Consider the following 16,460-nt stretch of genomic DNA (forward strand, 5'->3'; position numbering starts at 1 on the left):
AGGGGGCGTCCTGCGTCCCGCTCGCAGGCAGCGCGCCCCGAGAGACCCGCTCTAAGACATCCCCGCAACAACTCTGTGGGGGCATTCAAGTCCCCCGTGCGCCGGTTAAGATTCCCCCGTGCCTCCTGCAATGCACCAGACCGGGGAGGTAAACATCGAAGGCACCTGCATTGCGCCCCCACTGGGATGCGCTGTGCGCAAGAGACGGGGACCGTCTGCTGCAAAACCGGATGATGGAAGACGCAGCGAGTTAGGAGTGGGTTTTTCTCAGGACTCACCTTATGTAGTTTCCACATGGCCCCCAGAGCCTTGACTTCGTGGCTGGAGTGTTTGCCCTCCTCCAAGCACTGGTAGCACACGGGCATCTTGCACTGCACGCAGTACATGCTGTGGTTCTCCAGCTCGTGGTCTGTGCAGGTGGAGACCTTGCGCGGGCTCAGCCTCCGGCTCACACGACCCTGGGCCGGGGGCACCAGGCGGTGCTTGGCTAGGGGCCCCCGGGGCGGGTGGCAGCGCAGGCGGCACGGATCGCAGTAGAAGACATCGCACTGTTCGCACATGACGGTGGCCTCCTTGGGCGCCTTCTCACAGAGCTGGCACTTGAGGGCCGCAGCTTTGCTCTGCTGGTAGCGGTCAATTACCCCTTCCAGTACGCGATTCTTGGGGAAGCCGCGGAGCCCCCGGTCATCCAGGATGAGGCTGCGGTGACACTGGGGGCAGGTGATACAGGAGTTGCGGGGCACCGGGGCCAGTGCCGGTGACAGGTGGGTGGCCGGTGGCGGCATAGCCGGGGGAAACACGCGGACGCCGTTGGGGGACTTCTGGCACGGGGTAGTGGGGGCGCTGGCGAAACCCCCGTAGGAGCCATAGCCGCTGTCCGCCTCGCTGTATAGGCTCATCTTGTCCAGGTCGAGATAGTCATAGTCGGAGACCCCGGAGCCCGAGGCCCGACGACTCTGGGGGGACTCAGACTCCGGGGTCTGCACCAGGATGTTGCGGGCGCACGCCTGGCACAAATTGTGAGAGCAGGGCAGGATGATGGGCTCCCGATAGAAGGAGCCGCACACCGGGCATTTCAACTCCTCTTCCATCTCCTCCATGGGGACCGGTCTGGGAGGAGGCAGCGACAGCTGCAGCGGGTGCCTGAGCTGGCTAGGTGGTCGACGGGCCCGTCTTGTCCAGCACCCTGGCCAGCGGCGGCGGCGGCGGTGGTGGTGGCGCCTTCCCGCGCAGTGCTGGCGAGGACACCCGGAGAGGCGCTAGCTCTGTGAGTCGCTGCAGCGGAGCCGCCGCGCCGCGCGCCAGCCCGGACCGCCCCCTCCTGCCCTCCTAGTCCCGCCCCGGCCCATGAGCCGCGGCCCATTGGGCGGCGGGCACGAGATCGAAGCTCTCATTGGCCAGGAGACCCGTCCGTCTCCTCGTCTCCGCAGGCCGCAGGGGGTTCGGTAGAGTCTGAATATAGGGGAGTCTTCGCTCGCGGTTGCATGATCTCTGGAGGGGGCCGGCGTGCGGAGGCTAGGGGGACCGGGAAGGAGGAATTAGGCGGGATGACTCATCCTCGCTCCGCTTCCTTCCGACCTCCGGTGCAGTCTCCCAGGAGCTGAGGGCGTGAGAAACCCCTCCCCGCAGCGAGTGGGCTGGCGGAGGGGGCTGGGGCTTCTCGCCAGCGTTTGCGTTTGGCTCCCAGCTCTGAGCTCCGCGCCCACCTACCGCGGGCGCATGCTGCGCAACACGGCGGACGCCCCTTCTCTTCCGCTGTTGGCAGCCTTCGCAGGCGCCTCACCCGGGCCTAGGCTTCTGCACGGCAGTGGGGCTTTTCTCCCTCTCAGTAAATCCGCTGACTCCGTGCCCTGGAGCTCCCCCATCCCGGGAGTCTGACGGCGCTGGTGCAAGCCCTGGCGACACTCTTGACTTCTTTCATCCTGCGTCCCTCGTTTCCTAAAGAGCATGTATAAAGTCGATTTCCTAGTGTCGCCATAAGATTCAGCTGGGTAACCGATGGAAATGGTCAGCATTAGTCAGAATCTATGACCCCTTCGTTTCATGCTTTAAATTATACCTCGGCCCGGAGGCCTCAGTGACATGGTGTGAACGTGCTTCCTTCCACGGATCTCTCTTCCTCCTCCCGGCCTCCCAAAGCACCTGGCTTGAGCTTTCACGAGGCCCGCAAGGCCTTTGGTTTTATTGAGGCAAGAATAGTTTGTCTATTTCTGAGTGCCCGTAGTTTAGTAAAGCTCTGTAAATGAATCACTGTGTGGCTGCGGAGTCTCAGTGTTTGACTCCAAACAGCATTATTCAACCCCACGTGCCCTGAGCATCTGCCATAGCTTACAGCATGGTGTGCCTTTCTGTTTCCTCCAATGAGGGGCGTGGTGAGGCAGTGGTTCTAGTGTTAGTTCCTGTAAAAGGAGGGAGGGAGGGAGGAAGGAAGAGAGGGGAAAAAGGAAAGGCGGAAGGAAGGGAAGAAAGGGAGGGAGGAAGAAGAAAAGGAAAGGAAAATCTTTGAGTCAAGTGACATTCTGAGGTAGTAACATTTGAAATAGTACATAGCTGGCTTTTGCTGAGTGATTCATGAAGTAAAGGACAAAAACTCTTTGCAAGTTCTAGAAATGTTCCAATTTTCCACCTTCCAGACGAGATAACTTCATTATATGCAGCTATGTTGATAATTTAAAAGTACTTTATTGTCCAGAAAAAAAAAATGGACATTTTATAACACTGCCCTTGTAGAAATTGTCCCATAAACTAGGTTATCTTTTCGACATCTTTAGCTGCAATGAGAACAGTAGGATCATTGTGTGGGGGAATAAAGTCCCCATTGTTATTTAAAGCCATGTTAATCATACATGTGATATGATTTATTTTTAAGCTGGCTTTCAACTAGTGGAGACCAGAGCATCCAAAGGTATATGTACTCTGTTTACAGACACAGATAAAATTTCTTCAGGTATGGTTGGGACATTAGCTGCACTTGTAGGATACACTTAATTTATAGGTCCCAAGATAAATTACTTATACTTAATTTAATATAGTATAATTTAATTGAATTGTAATGAAAATTAATTATTGAGAAAATATTAGAAAGGAGTGTCCTTTTATGGCTTTTGTATGCATTTGACCACAAATCACAATACCCTGGACCAGCAAGGTGAGCAGCTGTTACACTTCGTATGAGTTTGAACTCTGCTTATGATAGTATATCATCTAAGATATCTTATTAGCAGAAAGTTTATGCTTAGTTCAAAGTAAAGGAGAATCTTAGAGGATGTCTCATGGTGTAATGCAGTGTTGGGTTCACAAAAAGAACAACACAGATTTATAATATAGTCAATATAGTAAGATTTGGTCTATTATGAAGTCGCTTGAGATGATTTTATTAGATCTGTTTGGTTAGGAATTAGCTAAATCAGTCAATCTTAGGAGAGCTCTTAAAATGACTCATTTGTTGAGAGTTCACCCTGTTCCAAACAGGGGGTTTATTTATTTGTATACATTACTTGGTTAAATCCCTATAATTACAAGAAGAGATAGGCACAATTATTCCCATTTTACAGATAAATAAACTGAGGATACACAAAGACAGTTAAGTACTCAAGGTCAAATATGGTGAGGCTGGGATTGGAACCCAGGCACATATAAGTTTGTTCCTTTGTTCATTCATTCATTCAACAAGTGCTGAGTTCTACTCTCTTCAAGCTCTGAATGTGATAAGTACACAAAATGCTCTTTGTTAACTTCTATGATAGTCTGCTTACCTTCCCTGAAAGTTTACTTTTTTTCCTCTTTTTTTTTTTTTTTCGTTGAGATTGGAGTCTTGCTCTGTTCCCCAGGTTGGAGTGCAGTGGCACAATCTCGTCCCACTGCAACCTCCATCTCCCAGGTTTAAGCGTTTCTCGTGCCTCAGCCTCCCGAGTAGCTGGGACTACAGGTGTGCACCACCATGCCTGACTAATTTTTGTATTGTTTTTTTAGTAGAGACAGAGTTTCGCTATGTTGGCCAGGCTGGTCTCAAACTCCTGACCTCAAATGATCCACCTGTCTCAGCTTCCTGAAGTGCTGAGATTACAGGTGTGAGCCACCACGCCCGGCCAAAAGTTTACTATTTTTCTTGAATTCATTTCTTTAAAATATTTTTGAAGGCCTTTGAAGATTTTACCCTCATGTTGCACTATTTGGCCATAATGTGCTTTATAGCATCCCAATGACTTGTTTAAAGGGGAATAAAAATTGAAATGTAATTGATAATATTATAGAAATATACCATTGAGGGAATATCTTCTGTCTTCCAGCTGGTGATGAGTCCATGCCCTGAAGCACAAGGATTGATAACCCTGTAATTTCATCATTCCTGGGATGACTGCAGATGTTCTCTTTTGTGTAAAGTGCCTAATTATCCTCTGAAACTTCCTATTCACCCAAATTATGTTCTTTAGCAATGAGAGCAATTACATTTAAAATGCAGTAATAGCTTTTGCATTTTTTAAAACAGATAAATGTTTTTCTTTTTTTGATAAATGTTTTTCAATGAAAAATTGAGTTGCTTTCCTATTTGCTTTTGACTACAATACTTGATTATTAACAAAACAGTCTCTGTGAGTCTAAAGAATGAACTCAGAGAAGAAAGGTTTTTCTTTCCACATTCTGTCCTAGAGCAGTCTATCCTTAGTTGTGGGGGGGAGGGGGTGGCGGTAAATCAGGGGAAAGGAGCTGATCTTAGGCTCTAACATTTTAAGATTATCTGACATGTATGTACACATATTTTATTAACATATTTGAATAAGGGTCTTGCTGCATGTGGTTTGTAAAAGTGCATCACTTGAAAAGTGATAAATGTGATGTTTCTATTCTCAATAGAAATTCTGAAGAAACTTCTTTTTATGTAATAATTTACCCCATTTAGTCCATTAATATTAAATTTTATACTTGTAATTTTGTACTATTCTTTAATAACATATATTTATTTATTGTTGATATTCTTTGGTAATTTTAATTATGTGATTATTATAGTGAATTATGAGCTTTTTCCCATTTAGTACTACTGGAAGATGGCCATATTCAAATTCTGTAGTATTTCTTATTGTAAGTAATATATTACTGATGCTTTGGGAAGGGTAGACTGGAGAATCAGAGAAAATGAAGATTTAATGAATTCTATATGGAGGTAAGAGAGCTGGAGGATAAATCCAGAAGACCTAACTTGTGAATAACAGGAATCTCAGAATGAGGAAATAACACAGGTAGAGGAAAAAATCATAGTTGGAAAACATTTCCCTGAACCAAAAAAAGATATAAAATTACAGATTGAAAGGATTTTAGAATTATAGATGACACTCATGAAAAAAGACCCCATTATATACGGACACAATTCTTAACTCAGAAGGGAAAAAAAAAAAAAAGATCATTTTATAAGCTCCCACACAGAAAGAACAGCTTAATTGTAAAGGAAAAATAATCAGATTGGCATTGGACTTCTTTCTACAACCTTACAGGTGAAAATAATGTGAAACAAATTCTACAGCCTACTAAAAGTAAAAGAAGTCACCCTGTCATAGTCCATTTTTGTTGCTGTAACAGAATACCACAGACTGGATAATTTATAAGGAACAGAAATATATTGGTTCATGGTTCTGGAGGCTGGGAAGGCCCAGATCAAGACAGTGGCATCTGGTGAGGGCCTTCTTGTTGCATCATCCCATGGTGGAAGGGCAGAGAGAGGGCAAGATGAGAGGGCAAGAGGGGGCTGAACTTGTCCTTTTATAAGAAACCCACTCCCGCGATAAGAAACCTGTTCCCATGGTAATGGCATTAACCTGCCCATGTGGGTGGCACCCCTGTGACCTGAACACTTCTTTTTTTTTTTTTTTTTTTTTTTTTTTTGAGACAGAGTCTGGCTCTGTTGCCCAGGCTGGAGTGCAGTGGCCGGATCTCAGCTCACTGCAAGCCCCGCCTCCCGGGTTCACGCCATTCTCCTGTCTCAGCCTCCCGAGTAGCTGGGAGTACAGGCGCCCGCCACCTCGCCCGGCTAATTTTTTTTGTATTTTAGTAGAGACGGGGTTTCACCGTGTTAGCCAGGATGGTCTCGATCTCCTGAACTCGTGATTCGCCCGTCTCGGCCTCCCAAAGTGCTGGGATTACAGGCTTGAGCCACCGCGCCCGGCCTGACCTGAACACTTCTTAAAGGCCCCAACCCCTGACACCTTCTCACTGGGGATCAAGTTTCTAACACATGAACTTCGGGGGACACAGTCAAACCATAGCACAGCTTCAATATTTTATAGCCTGCCAAAAGATCATTTGCTTGTCTGGTCAAAGAAGAATATTTGCAAGAATTTAAAGAATAGAGCACTCTCACATTCCATCTGAGAAAAATACTTGAGAAGACTTTTAAATAACAAATAAATCTTAACAGAGTCCTCAGAATGGGTTAGGAGTGAGTGAGTGGTGACCTGAAAGCATCCTAAGGACCTGATTCTGGGGAGAAAGAAGAAATGAGAAAGGAAAGGTGGGGAATAAAATGTTTCTGTTGGAGGGATTACTTGGTATCCTTTTTTCTCACATAATATTAAAACATTACATGTATTATGAGGCCTGGGAAAGGAATATAACTATTTATTCCATGGAAAGTAAAATAGAACTTGCAAATTAACACACATTGGGAAAATATTCTGTGAAACTCTACGACAGTTTTTAAAACCTAAAGGAAAGGGATACTTTCTGGCAAAATTATATTAATTGAATTAATCCCTCAAAGTAGAAAGATTGAATAGACCAACCTCCATAAAAGGGATGTGAAAGATAATTTCAGATTTATCATTAAAAAGGAGAGGATGGTTGCACTGATGAGTTCTAGTTAATTTTTTTAAAACAAGCAACTTTAATGGTATTGAAATAATCAAAACTAAAGAAAAATATGTACTATTTCCCAGTCTACTTGATGAAGTCATCATAACTTTAATAACAAAACATGATCATATAGTTAATAGAGAACACAATAAATCAAAAACTATGGCCCAAAAACTAAGTGTTAGATGTAAAAGTGCTAAATAGGATGTTGGCAAATAAATTTCAGATTTGTATAAAAAGATTAACAAACTATGACCAAGTAGGGCTTTTCCTAGGACTGCAAATATAGTTGAGTGTCAGGAAAACTATCAACAGAATTTATTACATGAAAAATTAAAGGGGAAGAATTTCCTCTTTTGTCCATATGGGAGTAATCTTCCTTCCATCAATGACTAAAAAGCAGGAATAACTATAAGAAACAACCATTGTCAGACACTGGCAGGACGTGTAGGACTTTAATTCCTTGGAGAAGGCAACACAGAGATGAGCCCTACCTTCAGCCAGGATTTCTACCAGATGACAATTTCCAGACTTTGGAACACAGAAGAGGAACCCAAATGAAGCTCACCAGTCTGCCCTAGTTGAAGAGACAGAGAATTTTGGGAAGGCCAAAAGAACTAGAATTTGCAGAGAGTGAAGAGATAGAGTTTCAGATATCTGTGTGAGGGTTTGCTTGGACTTTTGACTGAACACAATATGTGCATGTATAGGGTGAACCTCCACCAGATTGGACAGTAACAACTTCTGAGGAAAGAGCACTTATTGGAATTGTAATACAAACAATTCTAAGAGTACACACAGAACCAGGAATTATTCATATTCCCTTCAGCCAGAATGAAGATAACTCATTGAATGTACAAAACTCAACTGTATCTCTATGTACTAACCATGCACATTGAGCAGTTGATATTAAAAACTGTACCATTTACATTAAGAAAATCAACTCCACAAAATATGTGCAAGATCGCGGCACTGAAAACTATAAAACATTCCAGAGATAAATTAAAGATGACCTCAATAAGTGAAAAGATATACTATATTCAAAAAATGAAAAGATACATATAAATGGAAAGATACACACCCGAGCCCCTGTGGGGTCCCCACCCCAGCAGTGTGAATCTTCTCCCAAGGGGACCCTGAGGTAGGGGCATGCAACATTCCTAGACCGGGGAGTCCCACACGTGCCCCAGAGACAGCTGTAGCAAACAAGCTGCCCTCCCCATTCCTGACAGCTTGGGCCTCAAGGTTGGCCAGGGGCAGATTTAGCTGTCACAATTCCTGTCAGTCCATGGCAGCTCCACACTGGAAGCAAAACAGATGGAGGTGAAAGTGGAATGTGAGAGGGGCTGCAGCTCACTCCTTCCTCTTCATGTGGGATGGAGGCAGGGGGGTCAGCCCTCCTCCTTGCCTCTTACCCACACAGGCCCCCTACTTCTCCTTCAATAAGCAGAAAAATATGCTATATTCAATAAATGGAAATATATACTTAGACTGAATATGGCTAAAATGGTAATTTCCTCCAAATTGATCTATAGATTCAATATGCTTCCAGTAAAAATTTCAGAAGGTTTGTTTTTGGTGGAAATTGATAAATTGATTCTAAAATGTACATGAATATGCAAAGAAGCTAGAACAGCTAAAACTATTTTGAAAAAAAGATAATACTTGAAAGAGTCATACTAACTGATTTTAAAACTTATTTTGAAGCTGTAATAATTAAGGTATTGTGTTAATGACTTAAGGATTGACATATAGATCAATGAAAAAGAATAGAATCCAGAGATAGACTCACATATCTATAATCATAAAGATTCTAAATAAGCTGTATGGAAACATCTAATAAAGTAAAAAATATACCCACTTTTCAACTCACCAATTCCATTGCTAGAAAACTACATTATAAAAAAAATCAATATGTAAGAAGACTTGTAGAAAGATGTTTATGTTGTTCCCAAACTAGAAAAAAAATCAGCTTCCACTGATAGTGTCATGGTTGAATAGATTATATTGCATCCATGCCATGGACTATGATAAATCCATTAAAAATAATGAATTCATTAGCATTTGATTTAGAGGGATTTTCATCAAATATTGTTATTGGTAAAAATAAGATACATAGGAGGGTATATAAGATAATTTCACTTTTGTTAGGCTGACAGTGCCCCTCCTTAAAGCACCTCTGTGTACATATGTTTACATATGATTATATGAAGATATAGAAACTTATTAAAGCATGCTCACCAGGTTGTAAACCATGGTTACTTGGAAACATCAGGGGGTAAATTATAGGTGGAGATGGAGGGGTAGAGTATAAGCCGTTTAAAAGGTGCCAGTTTTACTTCCCCAGCATATGGGATATTTTACTTATGTAAACTAACTTTATGAGTGACTACGCGTTTCTCTCTCTCTCTCTCTCTCTTTCTCTCTCTCTCTCACACACACATCTATTTTAAAAGAAAAACACCTAGATTTATATATACTGTTATATATGGTTATTCTAATACCTTATCAAATGAAAAAGACCAAGTTGCAGGCTAATGTGTGTATTATGATTCTCTTTTGTTAAGAAGCCACCAACCAACCCATCTACCCCTAGACACAAATATATTACTTGAATTTACACGTATGAACAAGGAGAAAGAGGGTGTCACAATACTATGTTGTTAGCACTGCTATGGAGTTAGGGTTGGGAATGCAGCGAAAAGGGAGATGATTGGCTTTCTACATGATTGTACATTGTTTTATAACAAGTGTATGTGATTAATGTGTTGTAAGTTGAAAAACATCTAATACATAATTTTTTAATAGATTTTCGAATTAATTTCTGAAGGACCGTGAGCACTTCTACTTTGGGATTCTCATTCTTCTATCTAATCTTCATGGTTACACACTGGAATTCTGAAGCCCCTCTTATGTTTCTAATCTTTTATTTTGGAATTCTATTTTATGTGTGCTATTATAGTGTTAATCTGATTCGTATCATTTGCTCTGTCCTTCTTAGAAATCGTAGCTACTTTCTTCTTAAGCCTCCCAATACAGTCCCAATGCCATTGTTCCCTATATTGTTCTCTGGATCTGTCTTCCTGGTGAATTTCTCTACATTCTGTAAGTTTTAAAATATTTTTCCCTGCCTTTAAGATGAAGATAATTTGCCAGAAAAATAATGTTTTTTGGTAGAATCTCTTTTCTTTAGGTGGTTAGTAAATGTTTCCCCAGGCTCTTCTGTAATGTTTAAGTCTTAAAGTCAGAAGTCATTCACACCACAATTTCTTTTAAATTTAATGGTTACTGCTTTGGGTAATGCTGGAAGACTCTGAGTATAGGAATTCTACTCTTAGGATTTTGAAATTGGGAAATTGAAAGACTAAGTATGTTAGTTGGAGGGCTAGGCAAAAAGGTAGTGAGGTACTAGAAGCCAAATTAGCCAATGTGGTTATATGGAAGCTAGTTTCAAGGTGTGGTAGAATTAGTAGCGCTTAGCAGTATCTTGGTGTCTTTGCCTTCCTGGACATGTGAGAGACTATACATCCTAACTCTTTGTTATTAGGCAAGACCTTGTGACCAGTTCTGGCCAAAGAAATGTGTGCGGAAATGATGTGTTATTTTTAAACCAAATCAGAAAATAGTTCCTGCACAATGTTGTGGAGAATGTACTGATATTTTGTTTCACCACAAGATCAAAGCTGCTTGGACAGCTGAATCTCCACATGGAAAGCAGTTGTCAGAATCATTGAGTCACTGCTTGGAGAACAACAGAGGAGATATTAACTTTAGTTGTGAAGGTATGAGGGATCAGTATTGCTGTAATATAGTATAGCCTAACCTGACTAAAACAGTAGTAAAGAGATGAGGACTAAGTTCTGATTTTTTATCTCGCCCAAATTCCTATCTAAGGAGTCTGGGGAATCATGCCCTACAAACCATAAATTCTCATCAGATGAGTTTTATTTAGCCCTGTATATCGTGACTCACTTTCCAATCTGACTCTGGCATAACAAGGAAGAAAATAAAAATGTTTTACCCAAACTATATTTCCTTGCCATACCATGAAATTGCCCTGCAGAGTCCCTTGTGGGAAAAATCCACATTCTATAGTGAATCTCCTTTCCCCTTTGTTTTCCTTCTTTCCTTTCCAGATCCAGGAGATAATCAACTAAGAGCCAAGCACCCTTTTAAGTCTGATAAGAAACATTTCACAACCTGCTTTCTCTGAAGTCTCCTATCTGAGAGCTTCCTCTGCACAATAAAACTTGGTCTCCACAATCCTTTATGGAACATAACCTGAACATTTCATTTCTATTGATCCCAGGTCTTCAGATAAACTCCATCAATTGTCAACCAGAAAACGTTTAAATTTACCTATAGCCTGGAAGCACCCTGCTTTGAGTTGTCCTGCCTTTCTGAATCAGACCAACGTGTTTCTTAAATGTATTTGATTGATGTCTCATGCCTTCCTAAAATGTATAAAACCAAGCTGCACCCTGACCACCTTGGGCACATGTTCTCGCCATTGTCACTCATATTTGGCTCAGAATAAATCTCTTCAAATATTTTACAGAGTTTGACTCTTTTTGTCAACAGAGATGCATGGAAGAAATAGGCAGAGACAAGTCATGAGTGTGTCCCTTGTAGAAGACATGGTAGCTACATTGCTTCTTAATGGTTTATTAGTTTCAATTCCCATTAGGCCTGGCATTACCTTGGTTTCTGTAGTTGTATGCCCATGAATCTATTAGTATCTTTACAATAACCTTAACTTTTCTTGGTTAGCTTAAGTTTGCCTTTTTTCCTTGCAATCAAAACACCCAAATCAAATTACTTAGCTACTCATATTTTAACCACTTAACATATTCAGATCTCCATTGTGCCAGATGCTATTGGTGCCTTGTCCAGATTTCCTTAGCATGTACTTCTTCACACTGAAGGCCACTTGGTGCAAAATCCTGTGAGTCTTGGAGGGATTTTCCTAGCTAAGAGAGCAAGCTCAGCCCACACACCAGTCAAATCAGAAGATCCAGGGAGTTAATCCTGTTGGAAGTAGCCCAAGTGTATTAGGCCATTCTTGTACTGCTATAAAGAAATACCTGAGGCTAGGTAATATATAGAGAAGGAGTTTAATTGGCTTATGGTTTTGCAGGCTCTATAAGCATAGTGTCAGCATCTTCTTTGCTTCCAAGGAGGCATCAGGGAGCTTTCACTCATGGTGGAAGGTGAAATGCAGCAGGCACATCATGTGGCCAGAGCTGGAGTAAGAGAGAGGGAAGGGGGAGGTGCCATACACTTTTAAACAACCAGATCTCACATGAATTCACTTATCACCAAGAAGATGGTGCTAAGCCATTCATGAGACAGCTGCTCCCATGATCCAGTCACCTCCCACCAGGCCCTCCAATACTGGGGATTACAGTTCAACATGTAACATCCAAACTATATCACAAACCAATTATACTGGATAGGTGATGGTTTCAGTGGATAAATACCTAGATTCTTTGTCTCTTGAGTGAGATATTTTTGAGATATGTTCCACATTGTCTCCCAGAACAATGAACTCATGTCTGCCATGAACTCAAAGTGGCTTGCCCCAAGTGCCACTAGTTGCCCACAGTGGCTTGAAAACTCACTCTTTATTAGCCACCTTCTCATTTTTTTGTACTTCGCTTCCTTAATGGTCTTATTTGAGATTATCCTCAAATGAAATGTTTACACTTTAATTCATGTCTCAGGGTATACTTCTTGGAGAAATCCAAACGAATAAACTATTGATTGTGTGCATAAATAGGCCATGAAGAGAAGCTTTATCTCATGGAGTTGTCATTTCTTTATCTATTTTTCGTGATGTTCTATACAGTCTTCCTTTTGTATTAGTTATTTTGCTTTCATGATGATACCACCACTATGCTTTGATTATATTTTTCAGAGTGCCAATTTCTTCCATTTTCTTCTGATCTGATAGAAGCCTAAATGGTCATTTGTAATTTGGTACTCTTCATTCTACTCACTCTGATATATACATTTCTGTGCTGCTTTTGACTAATTTTGTTTACATCTGTCTTGGCCTCAGGGATCTGTGCTTTAGAGATCATTATAGAATGGAGTCAAGAATTGTGCCTATCAGAGTCCATTAGTCAGGCTTTACCCTTGGCATGAATGAAGACACAAATTAATATATAATTCATACATTTATGGTTGGTCTATAAAAATTTAGTTATCATCAACAACAAACTCTTAGAATGAGTAGTTGATTATGGTAACATTGCAGGATACAAGGTTAATATACAAAAGTCAATTGCTTTCCCATGCACTGGCAATGAACAACTGAACAACTGGAGGTTGAAATAAAAACACACCACCATTTACATTAGCAGCAAAAAAAGAAAGAAGGAAAAAGAAAACAAGGAGAAGGAGGAGAAGGAAGAAGAAGAAAGAAGGAAGAAGAAGAAGGAGAAGGAGAGGGAGAAGGAGAAGGAGGAAAAAAAGAAAAGGAAGGAAGGAGAAAGAAAAGAGAAAAGAAAAGAAGGAGAAAGAAGAGGAGGACAAGAAGGAGGAGGAAGAGGTGGCGGCGGCGGCGGCAGCCAGGTATGGTGGTATACGCCTGTAGTCCCAGCACTTTGGAAGGCTGAAGTGGGCAGATCACTTGAGTCCAGAAGTTCAAGACTAGCCTGGGCAACATGGCGAAACCCTGTCTCTACAAAAATACAAAAAGTTAGCTAGATGTGGTGGTGTGTAGTCCCAGCTACTCGGGAGGCAAAGGTGGGAGGTTGGCTTGAGCCCAGGAGACAGAGGTTGCAATGAGCTGAGATTGCGCCACTGCATTCCAGCCTGTGTGACAGAGTGAAAACCTGTCTTACAAAAAAAAAAAAGAAAGAAAGAAAAAAGGAAGACAAGGAAGGAGGAGGAGGAGAAATACTTATGTATGAATCTAGCAAGATATATATAAGATCTATATGAGGAAAACCAAAAACCTTTGATGAAAGTAGTCAAAAATATTGAAGTAAATGGAGAAGTGTTCCATGTTCATGGATAGGATGACTCAATAGCATTAAGATATTTGTTCTTTCCAGCTTGATCTATAGATTCAATGCAATCACGACCAAAATCCCAGCAAGTTGTTTTGTGGATATCAACAAATGGATTCTAAAGTTTAAATGGAAAGTCAACACAGAATAGTCAACAAAATGTTGAAGAAGTGACAAAGTTGGAGAACTGACACTACCGACTTCAAGACCTACTACCAAGCTACAGTAATCAAGACGATGTAGTATTGGCAATGAATAGACAAGTCAATCAATGGAAAAGAATAGAGAGTCTAAAAATAGACCCACACAAATAGAATCAACAGATTTTTTACAAAGAAGCAAAGTCAGTTCAATGAAGAAAAGACAGTCTTTTCAGTAATTGATGATGGAACAGCTAGATATTTGATGCAAAAAAAAAAAAAAAAGAATACAGACAGACTTTACACCTTTCACAAGAGTTAACTCAAAATGGATCATAGATCTAAATACAAAATGCGGAACTCTAAAATTTCTAGAGGACAATGTAGGAGAAAATCTTGGTGACCTTAGCTTTGGTGATGAGTTTTTACATATAACACCAAAAGCATGACCCATGAAGAAACATTGATAAGCAGGACTTCATCAAAATTAAAAACTTCTGCTTTTTGAAAGACACTGTTTGAGAATGAAAAGACAAACCACGGACTGAGAGGAAATATTTGTAAAACATATCCAACAAAGGACTTACATCCAAAAATACAGAAGGGATTCTACAAAATTAGAAAAAAAAATGAGCAAAAGATCTTAATGGAAATACCATAAAAATAAATAATATATTTTCATATGCTTAGCAATATATGTCATTAAGAAACTGCAAATTAAAACAACAGTGAGGTACCACTACACACCTATCAGAATGGTTAAAATCCCAAACATTGACAACTCCAATTGCTGGTCTAGCAATTATGCTCCTTAATATTTACTCAAATGAGTTGAAAACCTATATCCACAGAAAAAGCTGCACATAAATTGTTCTTGTCCATTTTGGGCTGCTGTAATCAAATACCATAAACTGGGTAGCTTATAAACAAGAAAAATTCATTTCTCACAGTTCTTGAAGCTGGGAAGTCAAAGTCCAAGATCAGGGTGCCAGTCTATTTGGTGACTGGTGAGAGTCTGCTTTCTGGCTGACAACATGTTCTAGCTGTGTTCTCACATGGTAGAAGGGGTAAACAAGGTCTCTAGGGGTCTCTCTTTTTTTTTTTTTTTTTGAGACAGAGTTTTGCTCTTGTTGCCTAGGCTGGAGTGCAGTGGCACGATCTCGGCTCACTGCAACCTCCACCTCCCGGGTTCAAGCCATTCTCCTGCCTCAGGCTCCTGAGTAGTTGGGATTACAGACACCTGTCACCATGCCCAAGACAGGGTTTTGCCATGTTGGGCAGGCTGGTCTTGAACTCCTGACCTCAGGTGATCCACCCACCTTGGCCTCCCAAAGTGCTGAGAGCAGGCGTGAGCCACCGCGCCCGGCCTTAGCTTTTCCTTTTTTAAGTTATATGAGGCCCTGGGTAACTTGCCTTGCCTCCCTAGGCCTCAATTTATCCTTCTATAAGATGGGGATAAACATGGTTTCATTTTCTTGGATTTGTTAGGAAAAGCTGAGATTAATGCATATAAAGTTTGTCTAGCTAAAGTCTTGTCAATATTGTAAATCTTGTTTCAAAAATCCAACTCTTAGTTTTGTTGATTTTTGTATTGTTTTTCTATTCTCTATATTGTTTATATATGTTCTAATATTTATTATTTCTTTCCTTCTGCTAACTTTGGGTTTAGTTTGCTCTTCTTTTTCTAGTTCTTTGAGATGTAATGTTAGGCTTTTGATTTGAGCTCATTTTTCTTTTTTAATGTAGGATTTTTCTACTACTAATTTTCCCCTAGTACAGCTTTGTTGCATCCAGTAAGTTTTGGCATGTTGTGTTTTTAGCTTCATTTGTCTAAAATTATTTTCTAATTTTCTTTGCAATTTATTATTTGACTCACTGGTTGTTCAAGAGTGTGTTGTTTAATTTCAAGTTATTTATGAAATTTTCAGTTTTCCTTTTGCTATTATTTCTAGTTTGATGAAAGTAGATATGGTAGTTGGAAAAGATACTTGGTATCATTTCAGTCTTCCAAATTAAGATTTCTTTTGTGATTTAACACATTATTTCTCCTGGGAAATGTTCTGTATGTGCTTGAAAAGAATGAGTATGCTGCTGCTGTTGTGTACGTAATTCTGTATATCCATTAGGTCTATTTGGTCTATAATGTTAAATCCACTATTTTCTAACTGATATTCTTTCTGGATGTTCTATTCATCATTGATAGTGGAGTTATTGAAGTCCCCTACTATTACTGTATTGCTATTTGTCCCTTCAGAACTCCCAGTGTTTGCATTATGTATTTTGGTGCTCTAATGCTGTGAGAACTGACCTTTTTATCTTTATAAAAATATTTCTTTGTTTATTGTGAGTTTGTGAATAAATATTGTCAATAAATATTTCTTTGTATATTGTGACTTTTTGACTTAAAGTCTATTTTGTGTCATATAAGGATAGCCAGCCTTTTTTTTTTGGTTTATGATTT

At 40.8% G+C, this 16,460-nt stretch overlaps 1 protein-coding gene and 1 long non-coding RNA gene across 22 annotated transcripts in view; both read right to left on the minus strand.

Moving 5' to 3' along the window:
* Positions 1-1,274, minus strand: part of TRIM9 (tripartite motif containing 9) — a 118,475-nt gene extending 117,201 nt beyond the window's left edge. For all 18 annotated transcript variants that reach the window (XM_073997387.1, XM_045396403.2, XM_073997385.1 and 15 more), the window contains exon 1: positions 279-1,274. In XM_073997387.1, the coding sequence (XP_073853488.1) occupies positions 279-1,100 (822 nt within the window). In that variant the 5' untranslated portion in view covers positions 1,101-1,274. The remainder of the gene's footprint in view (positions 1-278) is intronic.
* Positions 1,275-11,942: 10,668 nt separating this feature from the next.
* LOC123574523 (uncharacterized) overlaps positions 11,943-16,460 on the minus strand; it is a 136,057-nt gene continuing 131,539 nt past the window's right edge. For all 4 annotated transcript variants that reach the window (XR_012415791.1, XR_010588476.1, XR_012415790.1 and 1 more), the window contains one exon: positions 11,943-12,086. This is a non-coding gene — a long non-coding RNA (uncharacterized lncRNA). The remainder of the gene's footprint in view (positions 12,087-16,460) is intronic.

This window comes from Macaca fascicularis, chromosome 7 (genome assembly GCF_037993035.2).
Source record: "Macaca fascicularis isolate 582-1 chromosome 7, T2T-MFA8v1.1".
Taxonomy (NCBI): domain Eukaryota; kingdom Metazoa; phylum Chordata; class Mammalia; order Primates; family Cercopithecidae; genus Macaca; species Macaca fascicularis.